The sequence below is a fragment of the Gavialis gangeticus genome, unplaced genomic scaffold (genome assembly GCF_001723915.1).
Source record: "Gavialis gangeticus isolate Ggan-Ray unplaced genomic scaffold, GavGan_comp1, whole genome shotgun sequence".
Lineage (NCBI taxonomy): Eukaryota > Metazoa > Chordata > Crocodylia > Gavialidae > Gavialis > Gavialis gangeticus.
This window is the reverse complement of record NW_017728993.1, coordinates 15,564,208-15,586,370: the sequence shown is the minus strand read 5'-3', so window position 1 is coordinate 15,586,370 and position 22,163 is coordinate 15,564,208. Positions and strand designations below refer to the sequence as shown.

At 44.5% G+C, this 22,163-nt stretch overlaps 1 protein-coding gene across 2 annotated transcripts in view; it reads right to left on the bottom strand.

Moving 5' to 3' along the window:
- Positions 1–22,163, bottom strand: part of GLIS1 (GLIS family zinc finger 1) — a 219,988-nt gene that overhangs the window by 40,334 nt on the left and 157,491 nt on the right. For both annotated transcript variants that reach the window (XM_019501277.1, XM_019501278.1), the window contains exon 6: positions 10,765–10,912. In XM_019501277.1, coding sequence (XP_019356822.1) covers positions 10,765–10,912 — 148 coding nt within the window. The remainder of the gene's footprint in view (positions 1–10,764; positions 10,913–22,163) is intronic.

The following is a 22,163-nucleotide window of genomic DNA, read 5'->3' as shown; positions in this document are numbered from 1 at the left end:
ACGTGGATGTTTCCAATAGGAGCCGTCTCAACGCTGGCGGGGTGGGGGGCTGACAGAAAGCCCTGACTGGCAGATTCCCATGCTAGACAAAAGACCCCCCCAATCCTCCTCCCATCGGGCTCAATGGAAACAAAGTCAGGTCCTGCGTAAAGAACATCTGTACTTTATCTCTGATAAATTCACGCCTGTTTTATAGTATTAGAGTATACATCAAACCACTTATCAAGTCCAGTGTATTACCACATCGCTCAAATGTTGACTTGGAGAATTGTGTTCACCCCACACTCATACAAAGGCAAGTTTCTCTACAGCACTGCGGTTAGAAGCACGATAGCAAGAGGATCTGTATTTTAGTGTAACGGAAATAATGCGATGTTCTAGCGAGTTACAAAAGCTGACGCATTGCAGTGAAACCAGATTCTGCCACCCGATTCAGTAGAGCAACCATTTTATTCTTAGACTCCTTCCTCCTCTGCAGTGTAGCTACTTATCTTATGAGAAAGTCCAATTTAGTTCCAGGACTGGGAGATTATAATTAAAAAAAGAATTGGGGAGGAAAGGTTAACACTGATTTTCATCTCTTCCTGTAACATTAAAAATGATGTGTAAAGCTCTGCTAATCTGGCCTCTGGATAGCGCCCAATCTACTGCCACGTGTTTCTGTGCTAGGTCTTGCCCTACGGTAATTTCTGTCAGCACATGCTCAGGAAACAGTTATACCGTTCACTTTTTTCCTTTTTTTTTTTTTTTTTTTTTTTTTTTTATAAACAGCCTCTATCTGAAGTTTGGTGAACCTTGCACTAATCATTGCCAGGTGCCCCTGGCAAGGTTTCTGGAATGCATGGAATCTTTTTTTTTCCCGGCGATATAATAAATCCTTCATTGTAGATCATCTCGCTGGGCATCATTGCATTTTATCACCCTTTTCTATAAATGATGAGCAAACTAGTTACTGGGATGTAACGTGTTGTACATCTTATGAGAACACAAGCTCTGCTAAGTATTTGCAAGTATTTGCATACATTTCTAGTTTCTTGCTGTTGCGATGCTGTGGTTTTGGCTAAAGTAGGGGAGTGGGAGTCTGCGGGCCTGGGTTCTGTTCCTGATTTTGTCATTAATATGCTGTGTGATTTTTTTATAAGTTATTCAAACTCTCTGGACCAGATCTCCAAAATGAGGCTCTCTTAGTCTTATAGCAGCCTTTGTGAAGTGGTTTGAGATGAGCTCATCAGCTGAAAGCTGCAAAAGAAACGCAAGGTATTTTTTAAAATTCAGAACAATTCCTTGTCTTAGCCTGGTATACTCTTGAATCCTTTACACATTCAAAACTCCTGGGGGAGTCAGTGGGCAAGTCCACAGGGGAGGCAGGGCGTGGACTAGTACAAGAATGTGTGTTACGTTAGGATTTCATAATTACCATGGGTCAAATTTTCAGAAGTCATTGCCCATCAGACTTTGGCTTGTAAGATACTTAGCTGTTTTAGAATATGTTACCATCTACCTGGTCACAGCTCTTCAAAAATGTTTGGATGTGTCTTTGAAGATTTTTCTTATGCTAAGAGATATCTGACAGGACAAATTCCAATTTCTTTGTGCTCTAGATATACAAGACCTAGGGAGATTTTCCTACTCACTACCTGGCTGCACAGGAGGCCACAAGAGTCCTAGGCTAAGGTCTCTGTGAGCTCACGTGTGGGAATAGTTGCTGCTTGTAACTGTGTTGCTCTGGTTGCAGGGGCGACTGGGGCATGCACCCCCCCCCCCGAGATTGGCCCCCGAAAGTGCTCCAGGTAGGGTGGTGCCCCTGGGAAGCCCCAGCCGCACCACATGGTGTGGGGGGCAGCAGCACCTGCCAAAGAGGTCAGGGCAGGACATGCCCTCCAAGCCAATCCGAGGGGTGCCAGGTGCACCCCCTCCCCTGTGGCTGGGGCACAGCAGGTGCCCCTGGCCCTGCTGCCCAGTGCCAGCCTGGCCCTAGTCCCATGCAACTCCTACAGCATCCTCCCACCACCACCCACGCTCACCAGCGCCGCCGACTCGAGCCCGGAAAATTGGTCCACCCCCAGGCTCACCCACAAATTGTACCCCCCCAGACTCAGGAGGTACCAGTCATCAATGTCTGGCCGCATACAATCTTGCCTATCAGCTGGCACTTCTGGGGTGCTCTGGGGAAATGCATGCTGACTCTTCAAATAGGAGCCTCTTCAATCGTTCAGGAATCTCCCTTCTACATGCAGGAGGCCTCTGCAGTGCATATACATGCATAGACACCCCCCACTCCCATCCTTGGCTCTGGGTAAAACAGTTTTTAATATACAAAATAAAACACCCATGCACATACTTCCGGGTTCCTTTCAACATCCGACATTGCTGAACATTGCATTGGTCCCACCTGAGCATTTAATTTCTTTCTACAGGGAAGCTAAACTGTAGAGGTCACTCCTAGATAGGAGACCGAGTGCTCATTCTTATTTCCAGGAATTCATTCATTTTCATTTTGATTCCAACTGGATTTCCATCGGCAAAACCTCAAAGCGACCCTTGGGTCAGAACGACAAATATTGCGTCCAGATACATAAACTGGTTCAGATTTGCTCAAAAACAGGATCAAGTTTGGCTAGAAGCCAAGGAACCTTTTAAGAAACGTGGCTGAGATTTGTACTTGAAGAGAAATCTGAAGCAGGCAATGGTCATGTGATTTCAGCATTCATAGTTAATGTTTTCTACCACTTGACTCTGGTATCCTTAAAGGTGATGAAGGCTATAGCACTTGACTCCTCAAATCCAATACTCCAATGACAATCTGACTCGTTATATTTGCTTCCTGTATTAGAGACAAATTCCACTCTAGGATGTTCTTTCACGGCCCTGGCTGACATCATGGCAGTAAAATGTCCATGTTTTATCCTACGATATTGAATATGAATACTTGTATATCTGTGCACAGCAGCAGAATGTCCATGGGGCAGAGACCATGTTCTGAGGCCACTGTAGATGCTCAGCAAATAATTGCAATAAGGGAAGGACCAACAAAGCTGTTGAACTAACTGAAATCCACTGTGAAAACAAGGTGATGAATTAGTGTAATGGGAGCTTGTGCATGTGATTGAAATTTAAAACAGACTTTCTTGGTAACTGGATACCATGTTATGGAGAAAATATCCTGGGTGTGTATTCACTGTGGAACTGCATTTTTATGAAAAAGTTTAAATGATGGCTTCAACTGCAGTGACATCCCATCACACATTTTTCTGTCTGGTGTTATCTGAGAATGGGTGTATACTTAAAAAAATCATTTTCCTCCATCCATTGAGGGTAGTATCTATTATTAGGCCTACAGGGAACGTGAAAGCACGGTCAGGGATTTATAATCAGAAAACAGGTTGTACACTTATGTCACAGGTATAATCTAGGAAAGGCAGTGTACAAGGAAATGAGGGAAAGGATATGAAAACAGCATGCTGATCTTTTGCTATACTATGACAAGTTGTGGTGTGATCTCTGTTTATAGGTATAAAAAAGCTACAAGAGTATTAGGTTTGCAGAGACTGCCTATCCGGTTCCTCTGCCTATCAGCAAAAATATTCAAAGTGGCAAACACACAAAACTGAGACTCAGAAGATCTTGGTTCTAATTCTGGCTCTGTCGAAAACTTCCTGAGACCTTAAGTGGGATTTTAACCTCTCTTTCTCCTTCTTGCTTTCCTATTTTTTAATCTGAGACAGCCTCAGAGGGTTTGAGGTTGTCTTTATTTATTGGATGCTCTGAGAGAAGGCGGCACACTCAAAGCAGCACAACGATGTTATCCTGACTGTCAATTCATTCATTCAAGACGCATCAAATATTAAATGTCCACCGCTATTTAGGGAACCTAGTATTCCATCAGCAATCAGACGCTACAGTTTTCTTAGCCAGTTATTGCAGGAGTGAGGCCATGCTAATGCTAATTTTACTAGAAAAGGCTAGGTCTATCTGGACATGATTATAAATGAATTCTAATCACATTTTCTACAATGAGATAAATGACTTGGGATTTGAAACCAGATGCTTTTAATTACTGTCTTTCTTTGTTACATGAACCCCAGCCCCGCACCTGTACATTGTTCTTCCTTGGGACAGATGTACTGATGCCCCTTTGGCGTGCTCAGATCCCTAGCACGGAGATAAATTATGATGGGTTCTTGGCTGCCTCCATTGAAAACGTTTTCAGCTGTCAGAGATATCTGTTTCTTGTTATTGGTTTTAGTGCTTTTAAAAGAAAGGATAAAACACTGACTTGTGTATTCTATTATAAATGAGGAGTATTCTCCAGCGGAATCCACAAACAATGAACGATATATTCTTCCTGGTCTCAGGAACTGTTATAAAAGCTGCATAGATATTTAGCTCTGTCCTCTAAAAAGTAGAAGTTTATTTGTTCCCCACAAATATTCAAAGAATGGGCCCAGTCCTCCTTGCCTTGCTCATGTGAGCTTATGGATTTCAAGATGAATGGCACTTGGCTTCTACAGTGCAAGGAAAAAAAGAGCCGTTAAAAACCACCTTGCAATATTTTATAACAAAACACAGTCCTTTTATTGTTTTGGGTCTGATTTCTGATTACTTCAATGCTATCACATACAATATGGGCATACTCTCATAAACCCACCATGTGCAAACAACCATTACATCCTATGCACCACAAGCCGCATATGATTTTCATCGTGCACGATACAACCCCGCAAACCGTTCTAAATGCCTGCATGTGCAAAAACAGCCATAGTTATCTCTGACTTCCAGGCAGAGAGAAAATTCAGTACAGGAGACCCCATCTTCCTCCCTCCCCAACTCCTCTTTCTGGCACAGCTCGTAGACCCACACAGACCTTAGCTTTACTTTCTTCCTCTCTTTTAACACAACACTGCTCTACAAAAAGATAAACCAGCCTCTGTCTCTCAGCAGCCTCAAGTGAAGCTGAGACAGCGGAGCCCTTTCACATGGCCTTCAGCCCAGGAGGAGCATGTGAACTCCTGGCAGGTGGGCTCTTACAGAGGATCCAGCTCCCACTCCCACAACTGTTTTTAGGGGTGGGAGCGGATCCTGTGGACCTGATTCTCTCACTTTACACAATGCTGGCAGTGTAAAGAGGCCTTTAGGTACGTGTGAATTTCCACCCTCTTTAAAGCTGCTATACCAGGGGTGGGCAAAATGTGGCCTGCGGGCCGGGTGTGGCCCACCAGGCCATTCTATCCAGCCCACGAGGCCCCTAAAAAATTTAGAAAAGTAATATTTATCTGCCCCTGGTTGCCTGTAATGTGGCCCTCGATGGCTTGCCAAAACTCAGTAAGCAGCCCTCCACCCAAAATAATTGCCCATCCCTGTCGTATACAGTGGCAGAGTGTTATAAAGGAGCAGTGGTGTATATAAGGATCAAGCAGTTAAAGTATCAGGAATGTCAAGTCTGCTCTTCCAGGTTTGACCCCAAAAAGGAGGCTCCATGGGCACTTTGACTTTTCTCAGCCCAAAGGTGAGGAAAGAAGGGGGCTCGGTCTTTAACAGAATCACAGGGTCATAGAAAAGTAAAACTGGAAGGGACCTCAGGAGGTCAGGTAGTCCAACCCCCGGCTCAGGGCAGCAGCATCCCCACCTAAACTATTCTATCCAAGTGTTTTGTCTAACTTCTTCTTAAAACCACACAAACCACCTTGTTGCACAGGTACACGGCACATTGCCTCGAGCACCACAAACCTGCCACAGGTAGAACAGGGCAGGGAAGGACACTGTCAGCATCCTTCTGCTGCAAGGACAGGATGTGGTGGTTAAAATGTGTTCAAGAGATCCAAGGAAGAAGATAAGGAAGGGCAAGACCATGCCCCTGCTCCAGAGAAGGGCAAAAAAACCTTTTCTCCCAAGTGCTCTTAGGCATTTTAATAAAAGAGGTGTTAATAAGCAAAAACAAACAAACACAAACAGGAGAGTTTTAAACAGCCTGGCTAAAAAGGCCTTCTCAGTTGCTTTTCTTTAAGTCTCTAGTCTCTTGTGATGTTGGTGCCTCACTAGGTTTTTCATTTGCCATAGATCTTACAGGACAGAAATGGCATAAATTTTAACAATAGCATCCCATTCCACTGGTTTAATATTAATTGAATGAAATGCAATAAAGATGTGTGCAAAGTACTATACGTAGGATGGATCAGTTATATGCATAAATACAGACTGAGGACTGACTGGGCTAGGTCTGCAGTACTGCAGGAAAGGACTGGTGGGGTTCAGTAAGCTAAACGTGAGACAATGGTGTGTTCTTATCCCAAAAAAAGCCAACAGCATACAGGGCTATTATTATTATTATTATTAACACTTGTGTTACTTGCAAGGTAAAGGTAGTGATCCTTCCACTCTCTTTGGCACCGGTGAGACCTCTCTGATAGTACTGTGCCCAGTTTTGGACATGTCGCTTCAAGAAAAATATGGACAAATTAGAAAAAGTTCAGAGGAAAGTGTCAAAAATAATTAGAAGTCTGGGAAGCATATTTTACACGAGCATGCCTCTACTGCTCAGTAAATATGGTGACTTACACTGAGTTGAGCATACATTTAATACCTGCATGATGGATCATTGAGGCATCAAATTTACGCCTGATTAGTTACTATGCAGTAACGCTGTGTGTGTGGCCTGACTTGGGACTAACTGTAGTCCTAAGTGAGGCCACACACAGTGTTAATGCATTTTAATGCCTGCACATGTAGACACCAGCCTATTCCCATTTACTGCACCGTAATTTACTGCGCAGTAAATTTAAGCTGGCATAAATGCATGTGTAGACACGCCCAGTTTTCTCTTATTTTAGGATCCTCCTTCCTTGGAGCGGCACCGTCATTGCTCACCGTTTGCCAATATCCACTCGTTTCCTTTGGGAATTTAACGTTATGTGTTATGTGTAACAAATTTGACTGGGAGCTAAATAGTTATATGGGTTCAAATACTTTCAAGCAACTTTACTTTGACTCTACCTATTGCTGAGAAATCCTAGTTTGCCTGGACATGGGTAGGAAAGTAATGATCCTGAGCAAGAGCTTCTAAACCTCATGGCCAGGCTTCCAACTCTGTGGTAAGTGGTATGTTAGACTGTTAACATAAACTGAGGGATTATGTATTCTTCCTTTTAAAACTGTGTAAAAGAACTGGGGAGATACTACCATGTGGTATCTAGTATTTTCAGGGTAAGAGAGTTCTTGCAACAGTTCTACCAATTTATGCCCATGTCTCCCAATATCTGACTGATGGCTACTGCACAGTGGGATAGAGAGCTGAAAGATGAAGCAGAGAGAACCGTATTTCATAAAGTACCCTGTTTTCCACTCTATAAACAAGACTCTTTCTGGACACAGTCATGTGCATGTTCTACAAAATCCAAGAGGGGGAATATAAACAGAAGAACAGATGCCTTGTCTACATCAGAAAAGTACACAGGTTTAACTAAATTAAGTTATAAATCAGTCTATTTAAACTGATGCAAATTCCTAATGCCTCCAACTCGAACTGATTTAACCTTTGCTTATATCATTTTAGTTTAAGTTGGTAATTTATCAAACTAAATTGGCAGGATAAATAGCTTAAGAGGGTTTACACTGTGGGATTACATATAATTAACTACCTACATTTTGAAACTGGTTTAGTTAGGTCAGCGCAGGTTCTCTCATATAGACAAGGCCAAGTGTAAGAACAAGATAGCGAAGTAGATTAATACTAAGACTTGTTTTCTACCCTCAGGGTGCTACAAATCAAAATTTACTATCTTTGCAACTGGAAGTTAAACAGAATTTCACATTATTTATGGCAAAGGCTGCAAGTAATGTTAAAATAACATTTCACTACCTGAACTTAAAAAAGCTCCACTTTCTACTTCTGTTTCTTTTCCACTTTCTATTTCTGCCAAAATATTCCTGAATCACACACTTTTACTTTAATTAATATTAATATAAATTAATATAAAGTTACTTGAGCCAGTGGGCTGTGCACTTCATACCAGAATGTAAAAAATACTATATATCATGTATAAAGCCAGTGTAAATATATTTGGTAATGAAGTCAGATTCTGTTAGAACATTTTCAAGTGAATTAGATAATTCTGTCAAACTATTTAAATGTCTTAGCAAACCATTTGGGAAAATTGAGTTCTGCAGTTGGTATTGACTTTGGCAAAGGATGGTATAACATAGGTTTTTTTAAAAGTCTTTAAATCAAACTCCACATCTTCTGTCAAACTTGAGTAGACTATTTGTACTCTGCCTCATGTAGTTTTTGGCATCTTACATATTTGATGACTCAATAATTACACTTTTTGATAGTAATCATTCTGGGCCATTCCAAAGACTTAAACTCTGGAATCCAATCTTGTCATCGCATTGATTCACAGTATAGAAATTCTTTACATGTACTTAAACATGGATGCTGAGAAAACTGATGAATGAGGGAAAGCGTTATACAGCTGCCAGAGGTTTAAAGCAATTCATATAAAGAAAGATAGTTGAAGATGTTTATTTAGCTTTGTACTGCAGGCATTTTTATTGGAATAAAGGGGCAGTATTATTCACTGAAAAAAGAAGCAGAATTCGGAAGCTCCAGGCATGAGATCAGGGCTGTCCAACTTCCAAGCGGCCGGGAGCTGAATACCCTGCAGCCTGCACCTGGGGGCTGGGGGGCAGTATGCTCACGGGCCAGACCAGGGCAAGATGTGGGCTCCCTGGCCTACGTGCCACATGGACACCCCCCTGCACCAGGCAGGAGCCCTCTTGCCTGCTGTACTGTGCACCCATGTGTCGTCCATCGCCTCCCTCCCACCCCACTGGATTGTGTGCTCATCCCTGGGCCATATTGCACTGCTCTGCCCCACCCCTGATCAGGAACTGGAGGGGCCACAACTTCACCCCTTGCAGACTGCATGTGATCTGTGGCCACCGAAAGGACAGCCCGGCATTCGATTATAAAGTGTTTTGTTGATTTAAATTGATAACAACCTCACACAAAACCATAAGCAATGGCATGATAAAATTGTGGGTTCCCTCTCTGCCATTTCAATGGCGTGTATGCTCTTTATCTCAGCATGAATTAGTAATTAAACTGTAAACATGCAGAAACAGCAAATGTGACTTACGGAATAGCTAGGGCAATGCCTAAAGTAACAAGTTTTATTTACTTTTTTAATCATAAAAGTTATTTGAAATGCTGAAAATGTCCCAGTCACTATGTCATGAAACTGGATGCCCTACTTGAACATAAACAAAGAATACTTTCTCGTCTCCGTTTCCTGATGTTTGGCTCATGCTTGGAACCCTGTTATTGTCTCAGCCTTATATTATGCCATAAGAAATTAACTTAGCGTTTCTGTAACTGCTCTACAATACTTATACATATCACGTCTTTGGGAAACAATAAATCAGCACAGTCTACTCACATATTCAGCAAAAATTGAAAAGGATTGAAAATGAGTCCAACGTACAACTTAGGCTGTGACCAAAGCAAGTGAAAAGTCATTGGCTCCTGGTAGTCATTAAACAATCAAAACTTATGTAGTGGATTCAACTTAGAAACTCAATTTGCTCAGCCTATTTCTTTTTACTCAAAGGAAGCTGACTTGCTCAGAGCAGAGAAGCATCACTGGGAGTAAATCTATTCGCACCAGAATACTGATTTACAGAATCTGACCCTGAAAAACTGCTATCCTACTAGTCCGGCCTTTTATATTAGCCTTTTATATTATTTATTGATAATTATTAAATTATTATTAGATCCAAATGTTGCAACGTTACAAGTGTTATGATCCTTCAAATCCACCTGTGTGGCTGCAGGTCAAATGTTTCACACAATATGCCTTTGCTCTGCGGATGCTGTTTTTCCATTAGGATTTGTGGCATTGAATTCACATAGGGGCTGGCCCTAGTGTCAACACGCACAGAGCGAGTAATTGGACAGTGCACTGGGGACTTGCATGGGGTGAGTGGAAGACAAGGATCCTGCCCCTCTGGGGTGGCAGGCTCCTATTTCACCAGTTAAAATTGATCCTGTGGATCTTCTTCATCATGGATTTACTGGCCCCATTATTACTTTGTTGGCTTCCACTTCCTTCTACAGGTACAGTGAGAGAATGCTCCCTGACAGAAAAAATAATATATTTGACATGTTTGTTTCAATGTACACAGGCACCACCCAAGAGCCTAAGGTGCAAAATCCCCTGCTTGAGAGGGGATTTGTGAGATCTGTGGGACTTCTGTAATGGTGCTTTGAGATCTTTGCAGAGAAATTGCTATAGAAATGCTAGACATTTAAAAAAATATTAATACAACAAATATAATGAATGGATTAATATACCCGTCCCTTATTAGGGTACTCAGTCTGAGCATTTATGGACCGCAGTGATAAGAAGTATAAAATTATTTTTAGAGAGAGCGAGGGAGTAAGAGCCTGAAGTTCAGATACTAGTGACTCTTTAAAGCAAGCATCACCGTATTTCTCTATGGAACATATATGGCAATAAGTTTCCTTTTCTCACCAATAGGAGCCCTGTGCATGTATCCCGAGATATAAAAAGTCACCGAGGAAGATTTTAAAAAAAATATATGTTTTTTTTAATAAAATCTAAATGAAGCTTCATCGTACAAAATACTTGAAGTATTTAAAATGAGAAAGTCAGACCAGGCTTTAGTAGGATAGTATCATCAAGGCATTCAGCACAGCATGATGCCAGGTGATTACATCCTTTTCGGAGCACTTGCACTCATACGTACCCTTCCCTGGCGCTCTCCAAAGGTGGCTGATGGGGTGGGCTGGTGAGGGCTGATTCCAGTGGATGGTGTCTTGAGGGTATCTCATTGTTAGGTGACAGGAGACTTGGCGTTGGTCCGTTATGGTTGGCGCTGGAACCAGTGTACATGCCTGGGAGGCAAACAAACATCACATATGGCACACTACAACGAACATCTGCAGGAGAATGAAGGTTTGTTTAACACCCCGTTAGGACACCGGCCTACCCTTGAAAACCACCTCCTTTTTGTTTTTTAAATAGGAAAAACAATGGTAGCTTATCAGATTCGACAGTATCTCTCCACACTGAAAGGGTAATGGAGACCTACAAAAAGCCCTTGGCACCGATTTGTAGAGTACCATTGTACTCCTTTGCAATCAGAAGCTAATCATATGTTAATCCTGCAACCCTGGTTTCGATTTGATGCGTGTGATTTTCCTCCCAGTAGCACCAGAGTAAATTCCCCCTAACTGCACTGAAGCCAATAGGGTAAAGCTCGTGGCTTGCATCTGCACTTCTCTACTGTCCCGAGGCAACACATAAAACCACTATGCTAACTCTGGGTCAGGAAATTGCCCATGAATGCCACTGGCAGAGTTCCCCACATAGTGTGCCATCGTCAGGAGTGGGAACGGGGCTCGGCTCTCTCTGGGAAAGGCCTCAGGCTCTGCCACTCACCCTGAGGGATCCTTTGGGATCTGCAGCAGGCACTGGGGTCATCTGTGCACAGACCCTGTACACCCACCTCACTTCAGACCCCCCAACAGTCCCGCCGGGCAATCAGCTGTGCTGCCACAGAGTCCCACTGCCTGTTGCTCAAGAGGTTGATCCCGGAAAGAATCTGTGGGATTTTGCCCATTGGCCTCTGGGTTTCATTGGGGCCAGGGGTTAAGGGCAGAAGAGAGAAGATGCGTCTCTCTGGCTTGCTCCGACTGCACCCCCGCGCCATGCAGATCCTGAACTGTGCCACGCTCCACAGGGTACAGGCATATCTCAGTGATGTGGAGACACACGCTCCCCCTTCTGCACAGGGGAGGGCAGAACTGGATGCAGAAGACCCCACCATAACCAGAGCTGGGGTGGTGTGAGGTGGCCCAATGCCACTTCCAAACCCAGGAGCCTTGGTCTTGCAAACCCTTGCCTCGCACCACATACTCCAGTGAACAGTTTTTGTGAGTATAATGACACTTCCTGACTGCGCAAGGACTACTTGCATGGGACTGGATGTACAAGATTGCCTAGCAGCTGCTAAACCACATAATCCCTTAACGACTCAATCACTCCACACTCTTATGGATCCCAGAACCCCAAATGTGTTGTTTGCTGCACAGCAAATGATGTTCTTTTTGTATTTCATTTTAAAAAAAATCAGTTTAATTTGGAAATGAATCAACCGGCATTGTATTAACATTGAGCTAGACAGATTGAACCAATTTAAAAATACACGGTGCCATCTCGGATCTCAGTAAATTTAATTAAAAGTGGAATACGGATAGCTGTTAGGAGTCTCTTCCTCAGAAGCTAGGAAATTATACAGCAGGGCTGTCAAGTACAAGATGAGGCATATCCAGAAGAGAAGAAACTGGCTAAATATTTGCATATTGCCAAAGAGACAATGTGAGGTTTTCTTTAAAGTTATAACAGGTTTACGTGGCACACTAGGAGGTCCCAAATGGGCCACTGAATGGATTACAACAATATGCATGGGAGTTCAGACAGGTCCCGATTCTGTGGACACTTTGGGATCATAAAAAATAGAGCTGGCAAGAACTCCAGAGGTCATCCAGTCCAGACCTCTGGGCAAGCGTGAGTAAATTAAAACACATGGGAGCCTCAAGCTATGTTCCCTGCAGCTACTTCTCTGGTCTTTGGATCAGGCCCATGAAAAGCTCCACTGAGCTGAGTGGGCTCAAACGCACGTGTTTCTAAGAAAAAAACATAGTCGTCAAAATCATTTGACTACCATCGTGCACATTATTATTATTATGCAAAAGAGACTTTACTGTGAAGTCATGGCAGCACATTTCTACCAAGCATCAACTCACGGCTTAAACAGAACGCCATCCTTTTATCCAACAACAAGTGACAGGACTACTTGTCTGTTCATCCCTGTATCAGAAGTGTGTGCGTTCGTGGGTGCACTTTGTTGGCTAATTTTGTCTTTGGCGCAAGACCATGGCTGGTTACCAAAGTTATGTCATCAACATGCAAATGATCTATCTAAGGGAAAGAAAATGCTTAGTTTCACACATGTCCCACAGCCTGTACTTAATCACAGACATCATTTGATTACACATCTATTTTTTAAAATGCCATTTATACCCATTTCTGTGCTGGCGCCTAGCTCCACACTCTAAGGGCATATTTATTTGGCATTATTCTGATCAGTTGGTGCATTTTATTGAAGGCTAAATATGTGCAAACATACTCAGGTGCGTAAAGAAAGCCTTTGCAGAACTGGTGCCTTTCTGACGTTTTTGGTAATGATTTCGGAAGGGATCCAATCCAAGTTTTGACACTGTTAATATGAAGAGCAAGAGAGGGATCTGCCAGATTTGTTTCGGCTTAATTAGACATATGCATGTGAGTTTTAGTTTTTCCCTGATACTGGATTGCTACTGGCTGTTTTAACCAGAGTTGAAGAGTTTCTCCCTGCAACACCACTTAAATAAAACGTTGAGTAGTTTATACCCATGTATGCATGCTTGAGGTTGCTAATAAGACTAAGTAGAGGCAAACTGATTCAAGTCTCTTTTGTATAATCAACAAAACACCATAAAGTCTACAGATACTCCACTACCATTGCAAACATTGGAGGGCAGGCCCATGGGTAGTTTCAAAGTTCTGTCTTTCAGGCTGTGAAATCAGGGAAACCAAGTTGGATGTCATTTTTGCATTTGTGGGGTTGCCACCCAAAGCTCTCCCTGTGGCATTACATATGAGTAGCACGGGAAGTTAGAGCCATGTGGACTCCGCAAGGGACCCTTCTGGGTAGATGATCAGAAGCTCAATGGCAGCATCTGCTCCTCTAAGATAAAAGAGTGGAAACAACTACAGCAAGATTCAATTCACCTTTTCCAGGGACTGCAGATGAGTCCGAAACCTCTCGTGAACAATACAATGAATAGCTGCTGACAGATCTAAAAGAAGAAGTGTGGATGCATAATGCTTGTCTACTGCCAGAGGGCAATTACCAACCAGCCTGCCTTGTCTTGGTATCTAAGGCCGGACTAAAAGGAGCACCGCAAGTCACATAGCTCCAGATGTGAGAACGGGTTTGTCAGCACTGTCCCAGACACCTTTTCCAATAAAGTAAGATTAGTGGCAAGAGGGCAGTTAAGGAGACTGTCATGATCCTGCTGTGGGTCTCGCTGCACTGTATAATATACCCGTTTTCAGTTATGCAGTTCGTGGTCTCTGAAGATAAGCCAGGGCCTTGAGCTAGTAGCCGATCACAACTAGCTCCTATGGTTCAGCATTAGGGTACATCTGCAGGATTACAAGGGGCAAAATGCTGGCAGGGCTGTGACTAACCAGCACAATTCTCTTTCCAGGGCTTTCAAACTGGCACCTTCCTGTCAATAATCCACTCAAAGAAAGATAGCTCTATCTGACAAGGGGCATTTTACTTCCCAAGCCCAAGCTTGGCTCAGGAAGGTTTTCTGGGTCGCATATGTGCTGTCCCTTAACCCATGCGTACACCACACTGGCAGTGTTGTTCAGAGGGGTGTTCCTGACTACTCCCGCCTGGCAGTATCTCCACCTTGGCAGCCACAAACCTGGAAACACAGCATTAAAGCTTCTGCAGGGATGTTCCCCTATGATTGCTCTCCAGGGCTTGGTCTCTGCTGTCCTGGAGAGAACTCTGTAGCAGTCTTACTGGCACATTTCTGGGTTTAAAGTGTGTGAGCAGAAGCAGTTCTGGGTGGGACGGGCCCAGGGACCTACCTGCTGGGACCTACTGCCATTGTGGTATCGTCAAAGCCATGCAGTCTGAACTATTTCAGTTCTTTGGTGAGTGCAAACCGAGGAAAGGTCATTCTCGTAGCAAGGGGCTGCATGCAAGAACAGTGCCTGAACCTGAGAAGTGTCCTCCGCACCCTTTCAAATATTGAATAAGAGTCAGAGGGAGAAAGGGACTTTCAGGCCCTCCCAGAACTGGGACCAACGTCTCTGTGAATGAGATAACAAACTCCTAAGTGATCCCATACAGGAGTAAGAAGATGCAAGCTGTACACACCTATTGATCCTCTGGTTGGAAAACTGATCCAAGTAGGGCTGTTTCTTTCCCTAACACTACACACAGGAGCAGAAACATGGTGAGAAGAGTGATCAACATTTGCTCCGTCCCATCCAACGTGCAAGGTCTTGGTGCAGCGCACTTGCACCTACAGTCTTCCCCTTACTTGGGATGTAAAGGAAGGCTCTTCATGAGCCACGGGGAAACAAACGTGCACGTGCCTAGAGATGGTGGGGTCTTCCGGGAGCAGTGAAACATCTGTGCATGACGTGAAGGGAACAAAAATGGTTTGCTTGATTTCCTCAAATATGCCAAGCTCGTCTATAATGGGAGCGGGAATTGGAGCCAAACTAGAATGACAGCTGACACCACCGTGCACTTTGCTAACATGGAGTTTCTGCCTATAATTAAAAGTACATTTAGGGCCATGTGGCTCACGCAATGGGATCAGAAAGTAGTCATTTCTGCTGAGTCACTGTGAACCACGCTTCTATTTGTTTAAAGCTAAAGCTTTTATTTATTTTACTAGTGCAAAACAAGGCCACTAAGAACGTTATTTCCTTCACAGAGGTAGGCCTTGCTATGAACAATCAGCACTGCTCAAAAGGCCTCATTTTAACTGTTAAATGCTTTGACCTCCACATTTTCCTTTCAGTTCCAAGCCCCAGGAAGTTTGGATGTGCTCTGTTTTTGGATTCCTTTACCCTGCTGCTGTTAATGGGACTTCTGCCTGAGCAAGGACTGCAAGAGCAAGCCCTTTACTCCCCAGAGAAGTCCTGTCATTTTTTGGTGGCAAATTGTCAGGGAAGAATAAAAATGTATAATATAACACAGAGAAGCCACAGCTGCCTGCTTGTATTCACTACAGCTAGGGACAGGCATTCAAAAAGCCTGAGCCTGAACTGATTCAATCTTTGCAGGTTAGTCTAACCTGGCTAGGCTAAATCAGTTTTGTAACCAGAAAGACATCCCAGAAATGCAGGCACATGCCTGCAGTGGCTCAGGCTAGAAGCCAGGGGATGCTAAAGCAGCCCTCCCTTCCCTTGTACAGGGCTGAGCTGAGGGGCCCGTGGCTAGGCCCTGGCAGGACACTGTGATTAGAGAGGGGTCCCTCCCCCCCACTCTTGATAACAGAGCATTTGCCAGCTCTGTTATCAGCATTTAACACCCCATCAGAAAACAAAGCCTGGCTCCTTACAAGCTCTTCTTAAACAGCTTTTTCCAAAGGAAAATGCATACCAGCCTCTGGCTTTTTTACTATTCCTTCCATCCAGAAAGTGCACACACTAACTGCAGATGCTTCCTCAGCCTGACGAAGGGTTTTTTAAAACCGAAAGCTTGCTAAGAACATTTTTTTCCAACTATTTAGTTCGTTTAATAAAAGATATCAGATTTACCCAAACAACCTTGCCTGCCTTTTCCAAAGGAAGGAACGCAGGGACATTACCATCTGAGCTGTTGATTACCTCCAAAAAGCGGACACTGTCCTATCTGCCTGACACAGCATTAGGTAGCATACCACATGCTGGCTACAGTCTGTGCTGTGGGAGAGAGGAAGAAGGGATCTCTGCTTAAGCAGTGAGTGGTGAGAGGAGGGGAGGGGGGCACAGGGAAGCCAGCAGACCCTGCTGTGCCAGCAACTCTCTGCTGGAGCTCCACCCAGGGAGCAGAGGGGAGGGGCCAGCTCTGCTGTGGAGCAGAGAGCCCCACCCAACCCAAAGAGCATGCTGGGATGCTGGGGGTGTCTGGTTTAGCTTAAACCAGCAAAGGGTCTGGGACAGACATTGCATAAACTGGTTTGACCCAAATCAGTTAAGTGTGATACTACATTCAACTGGGTTTGTCTCAAACAGGTTTCAGCCATTTTCAAGCTGGTTTATGTGCATTGAACATCTGTTCTGTTACAGGCTTAAACCAGTTTTTGTTCACTTAAACCGGTTTATGTGTAATGTCTATCCCTAGCCTAAGGAAATTTTACCCCATTTGGGGGACAGGGCCAGAGCCTCCATGCTGCTGACCATAGGCGACTGGTAGGGGTGGCGGGGCCCCCCCCCCCCCCAACAGGGCCATCCCCACCGGTGGCAGCAGCTTCTGTGGGTGCCTGCCGGCCCCGTTCCCACCACCAGCTTCTGCGGGTGCCCCCCGAGACACAGGAGGCACCAGTCGCCCATGCTGCTGACCCACTATATAGACTGCAAAGCAGGCTGTGGAGTGAAGAGGCACTAAATAGAGGGGAACTTTACATCCCTTTGGCCTGAAAGATGGAGGCACCAGATATATCAAGAACAGAAAGAAAGCGCTGGACTCTATTTAGGTGCAACTAACAGCCAAGAACGTCTGAATACAAATGGTGCAGGAGAGAGTTGCTGCTATTCCAGCCACAGTGGGATGACAAATTGCATCCTCCGGCCTTGGCAGAGTTTCCTACATTGACCCAGTTAATTGTACAGAAAAGGGAGGAAGCAGCATCTTTGGGACAGCACCCAGCAAACTGTGGGTGAACACAGATACTAACCATGGTACTAAACAGCAATCACTCCTTAGGGACAACCGCTGACCACTCGTGGCCCAGGCCTGCTCCCACTGACATCCATGGAATTTCTCTCTTCCTATGGCAGAATTAGACCCCAATTTGCAAAATGCCATGGTCTTGCCTAGGAAAATCTAGTGTTACAGAAACTTTTCTCTGACCTTGGGAAATCTCCAAAAAAAAGATGAAGATTGTGTCTTTGTTCAATGTTCCTCAAATGTCTTTTTCTTTCCAGTCCTCCCCACCATCATGCCTTCTTTTGCCAATGCAAAACATTCCCCTCTGTGCAGAGTATCATGTGAAAACCTTACAAATGACTTAAGCCTGCTCTTGCGATCCAGCGTTTGGGATTATGCACCTCAGGCTTCTTAACACATTAAGTACTTTGGTTTATAAATACATGTCATCAATCAAAATTTTAAATGGTTTAACCTTTCACCTTAACATCTGTTACCAAAACCGTGCTCTGAGCATCTGTGATTAGGGCCTTTTTAGAACCTGGGCCAAGTAAGAGCAAAGAACAATTATAAAAATGCAAGCCCAGAGGAAAATAGAAAGAAAACTTGAATGGAGACAGAAGCAGCATGTAAAACTCCCGTCGCTTGCAAAGTTGCTCAGTCTGTGGCTACACTGTTCTGTGGTATCACTGAGGCCGAGACTCTGTAACAGTGAAGCAATACTGCAATAGAGGAGGAAAATTAAGGAGTAAGCTTTGAGAATTTCTGGACCGTGGGTTCCTCTTCATACCACACAGCATTCCTTTTCCCTTCCTATCTTCCATGGGCCTGAGCACAAACCTTGCTTTGAAGCTGGACACAAGGCATGGGAACTTTTTTTAAGCATTTCATTTCTGTGTTGCTGGCTTTCATCCCTGACATATTTAAAAAATGCTGCAGCTTTAACTTGGAAGAAAAAGAAAAGTCCACAGTAATCCAAGTAATCCCAGTGGCACGGTGCTGAGCACATTAATATCGTGGTTTCTTTGAAAAAATAAAAGAACATTTTCAAGTGGAATCAAAAGGACATTATACAGTGTATTTGCCCATACAGGGCACACGATAGCGTGGTGTAGCCTGATTCGTCCTGAAATATTACACTTATTTAGTTGACAGTGAGCAAGTCATCGCTGCACACACAATGTGACAGTGTGGCTGTCCTTTTCCTTGGATCCTGTGAAGTTCACCGTTACACTGTGTAAGCTCTAGATGATGAAGGAAAGAGATGTTTGCCTCTGTAATGGCAAGCCAGGATTACATGAGGTCATATGTAATTCACTGTGAAAGTCTCTCTCTATCCTGGATCAGGCACCAGGGCTGACCTGAAGCCCAGTACATCAGGGAGAGAATTATGAGGCCTCCACAGCCTGGAGAAACAGGAGCCTCGAAGTCTAGGGTTTTGTGTTGCTGAAAGCCATTTAGGGACTTAGGCTGTTCCTGGGATACCTCACTGCAGCCCATCCTGAAGAGGTGTCATGCTCCATCAGCATCCGAGCAGATGCAGATGCATGACGGGCATGGGGAAGGCATGACTGGGCCTCACTGGGTTCTCAGCAGGCGTGGTGGCCAATCCCAGGGGTGCTGGGGGGTCCCTAGCAAGTTTGAAGGGCCCAGGAGAGAGCTTTTTAAAATTAAATGTGGGATTCTTCACCATCCATGCAGTCATTTCATCTCCTTACAAGTCTCAGTGAAGGTGTGCAGTCATCCCATGAGCGTCTCAATGGCATCATCAGAAAGAAGGATCACTTTCATTTCCCATCAAATCCTACTTTCAGGAAGTTGAATAATGTAACTGTTTAAAATAGGCTCAAAATAGGTATCTAAGTGGTCAACTGAGACACATTGTTAAATTTGGACCAGAATAAAGAAGTGAATCCTTATAAATTCAGAACTTTTCAGCATCGTTCTAATAAAACCGTATGTTTTAGGGCTGTGGGAAGCTTTGGTCCCCGATTTGATTTGGTGGAGATTAGGGTCGATTCGGTGGCTGAATCCCCAAATCCAAATTGAATCAGGAGACTGACTCTTTATTCACCCTGAATCAAATCAGAACCCTCCGAATCGATTCAGAGAGATTCAGTGGTTCAGACATAGAGACAGCTTTAAATGTTTTTCTGCATACCTCCAGGTAGCAGGTGGCTCGTGAATGCTGCAATGCTGGGGCACATGGAGCGTCCCACAGGAGTGCAGGAGGCTCCCCAGCACGCTCAGCAGCAGACCCACTTCCAGTCCACTTCTGGGCCCACCGGGGAGCACGCAGGGGACCCCCTGTGCTCCCCTGGCTCGGCAACTGGTGTCTCCTGGGTCTGGGGGGGCACCTGGGGTCCCTCCACAGCTGGTAGCCAAGCCAGTGGGACATGAGGGGCCCCCCAGTGCACTCCCCAGTGGACCTGGAAGTGGACTGGAAGTACTTCCAGTCCACTTCTGGGTTAGCCACTGAGCACGCAGGGCCACCCCCCCACACACTCCTGTGCGATGCTGCATCCAGCATCGCACCATTCACAAGCCGCGCCTGGTATCTCAAGGTATGTAGAAAAAACATGTAAGGCTGTGTTTATGGCCGAATCACTGATTCTCTGAATCAGCATTGAATCTTCAGATTCAGATTCGGCCAAATCGAATCAGGGATAGTGATCCAAATCAGTGAAGCAAATCACTGTCCCCAATTCAGGCTGAAACTGAATCGAATATGGCCCGTTTCACACGCCCCTGGCATGTTTATGAAGAGTCATGAGGACTGTTCTTGGTGTTCAAGGCACTTTGCACTAAGCATTCCTGCGGTCTAAGCCCCGTTTGCCCTGGCCTCCCTTGTGCCTTAACAAAGCAATTTAGGGCCTCAACAAAACAAAACCAATTTAAGAACTGATCTACTACCACAGTGGCAAACTTATTTTATAGATGCTGGTTCAATTTGCATTCGAAATTATTAAAATTGCACTAAAATCACTTAGATGAATATAATAAATCAGTCCAGGCCTCATTTCAAGTGGTTTAGGCCCATCTCTTTTAAAATAGTTCACCACCATAACTAGATTGACCTGGACCCCAGTGCAAGTTTGGTAATTTAGATCAAGATTAGCTTCTCAAATGCTAGGGTCAGGGCATTCTCCTGGGAAGTGGAAGTGGTGGGTTTAAATCCTTTCGGTAGAGGGGGGTGTCTAGATCCCAGGTCTCCTATCTCCCTGGGTGAGACTATGATACAAAAGATGGGGAGGGGGTACCAGTACCACCATGCCACTTAGGTGCTACCCTCATAGGATGTTCAGTGTTCTGGATCCTGGGATGAAGGTGCCTCATATGCTGCACTGACTCAGACACCTACGCTCCAGAGGGTACCGGCGTTCAGATATACTCCTGGCACTTACTGTTTTGTACTGGCTTGCTCTAGACAGCTTTCTGCTCAGCTTAAGGGCTCTCGGGCTCATGTTTCACGGATGCTTCCATTGACTGCATTGGGGGCCTAGATGCCTCACTCTTTTTCTTTGAACCTGCCCACCTAATTGTTGGGTGTTGTGATGCCTAACTGGAAGGTGCCTAAGGAACCAATATGGATTTTGCCCATGGTGTAAATAAAACAAGAGCAGATGCATCAGTTCCACGGATAATGCATTAGCTTCATCGTTGTTCTGATGGTCAGACTTCATACTGATGCAAGGATCCCCTGAACTTCACTGCCGATCAGAGCCCAGTAGCCATGGCCCAATTCCAAGGGTGGGAAGAGGGGTATAGAAAAGCTCAGGCTCATCTCAGTTCAGATCATCTTAAAAAGGAGTAGGGTCCAAATCCTCAAAAGGTATTTAGGGACCTGACTTCCATAAAAACCCAAGGGGAAGACCTGGGCCTCCATTCCGAGTGCTTTTCCCCACAAAGGTATTCTGAAAGATTTCCCTGCAGCTAGAGAACAGTCTGCGCATTGTGGCTGCCAGTCTCCTGGCACTGCCTGGTGCTTGCACTGACTCCTCCACAGGAAAAAGCAAATGGGAAAGAGCTCTCTGCACCCATACGCTTCTGGGAACTCACCAATGCAACGCCCTCTGTGTTAACAGGAGGGATGGGCTTGCAACAGAAGAAACTCCTACACTTCAGATAACACACACACGGCACACCAAAGTCCATGGGAATTTACAGAAGGGTTCCTTCTTTTGTCCAACCATTACAAAAATAAAGAAAATTAAACAAAATGTTATTAAAGCAAGGTGTCTTCCATATAAAATTCAGGTTGCCGCTGTAGGTCTAGTCATTTCTATTCAGGTAACCGCTAATTATCATAGACCTTAATATTCTACAAGCTCATTTGCTCCCTTGCAGTCCCCGGTGAAATGAGGTGCTATTTTGGAGTGGAACAGTGGCCCTGTCTCTGAATATGTTTCCCTTTGTTAAACTCCTGCGGTGTTATAACTGAGCCGCTGCATTCATGTAGTGCAAAGACCAACACAAACTTCAAAGCAAAAAGAACAAGGGTAGCCTAATTGTCAAACCTGTTGAATACCAACAACTTCATCCAATGTTAATGGGAGCTGCAGGCCTCTGCGTGTTTGACAACTCAGACTTAACTTTTGGCACACAAAATGATGTCCTCCTATTTTTCAGCCTAGTGGCTTGATTTTCCACAATGA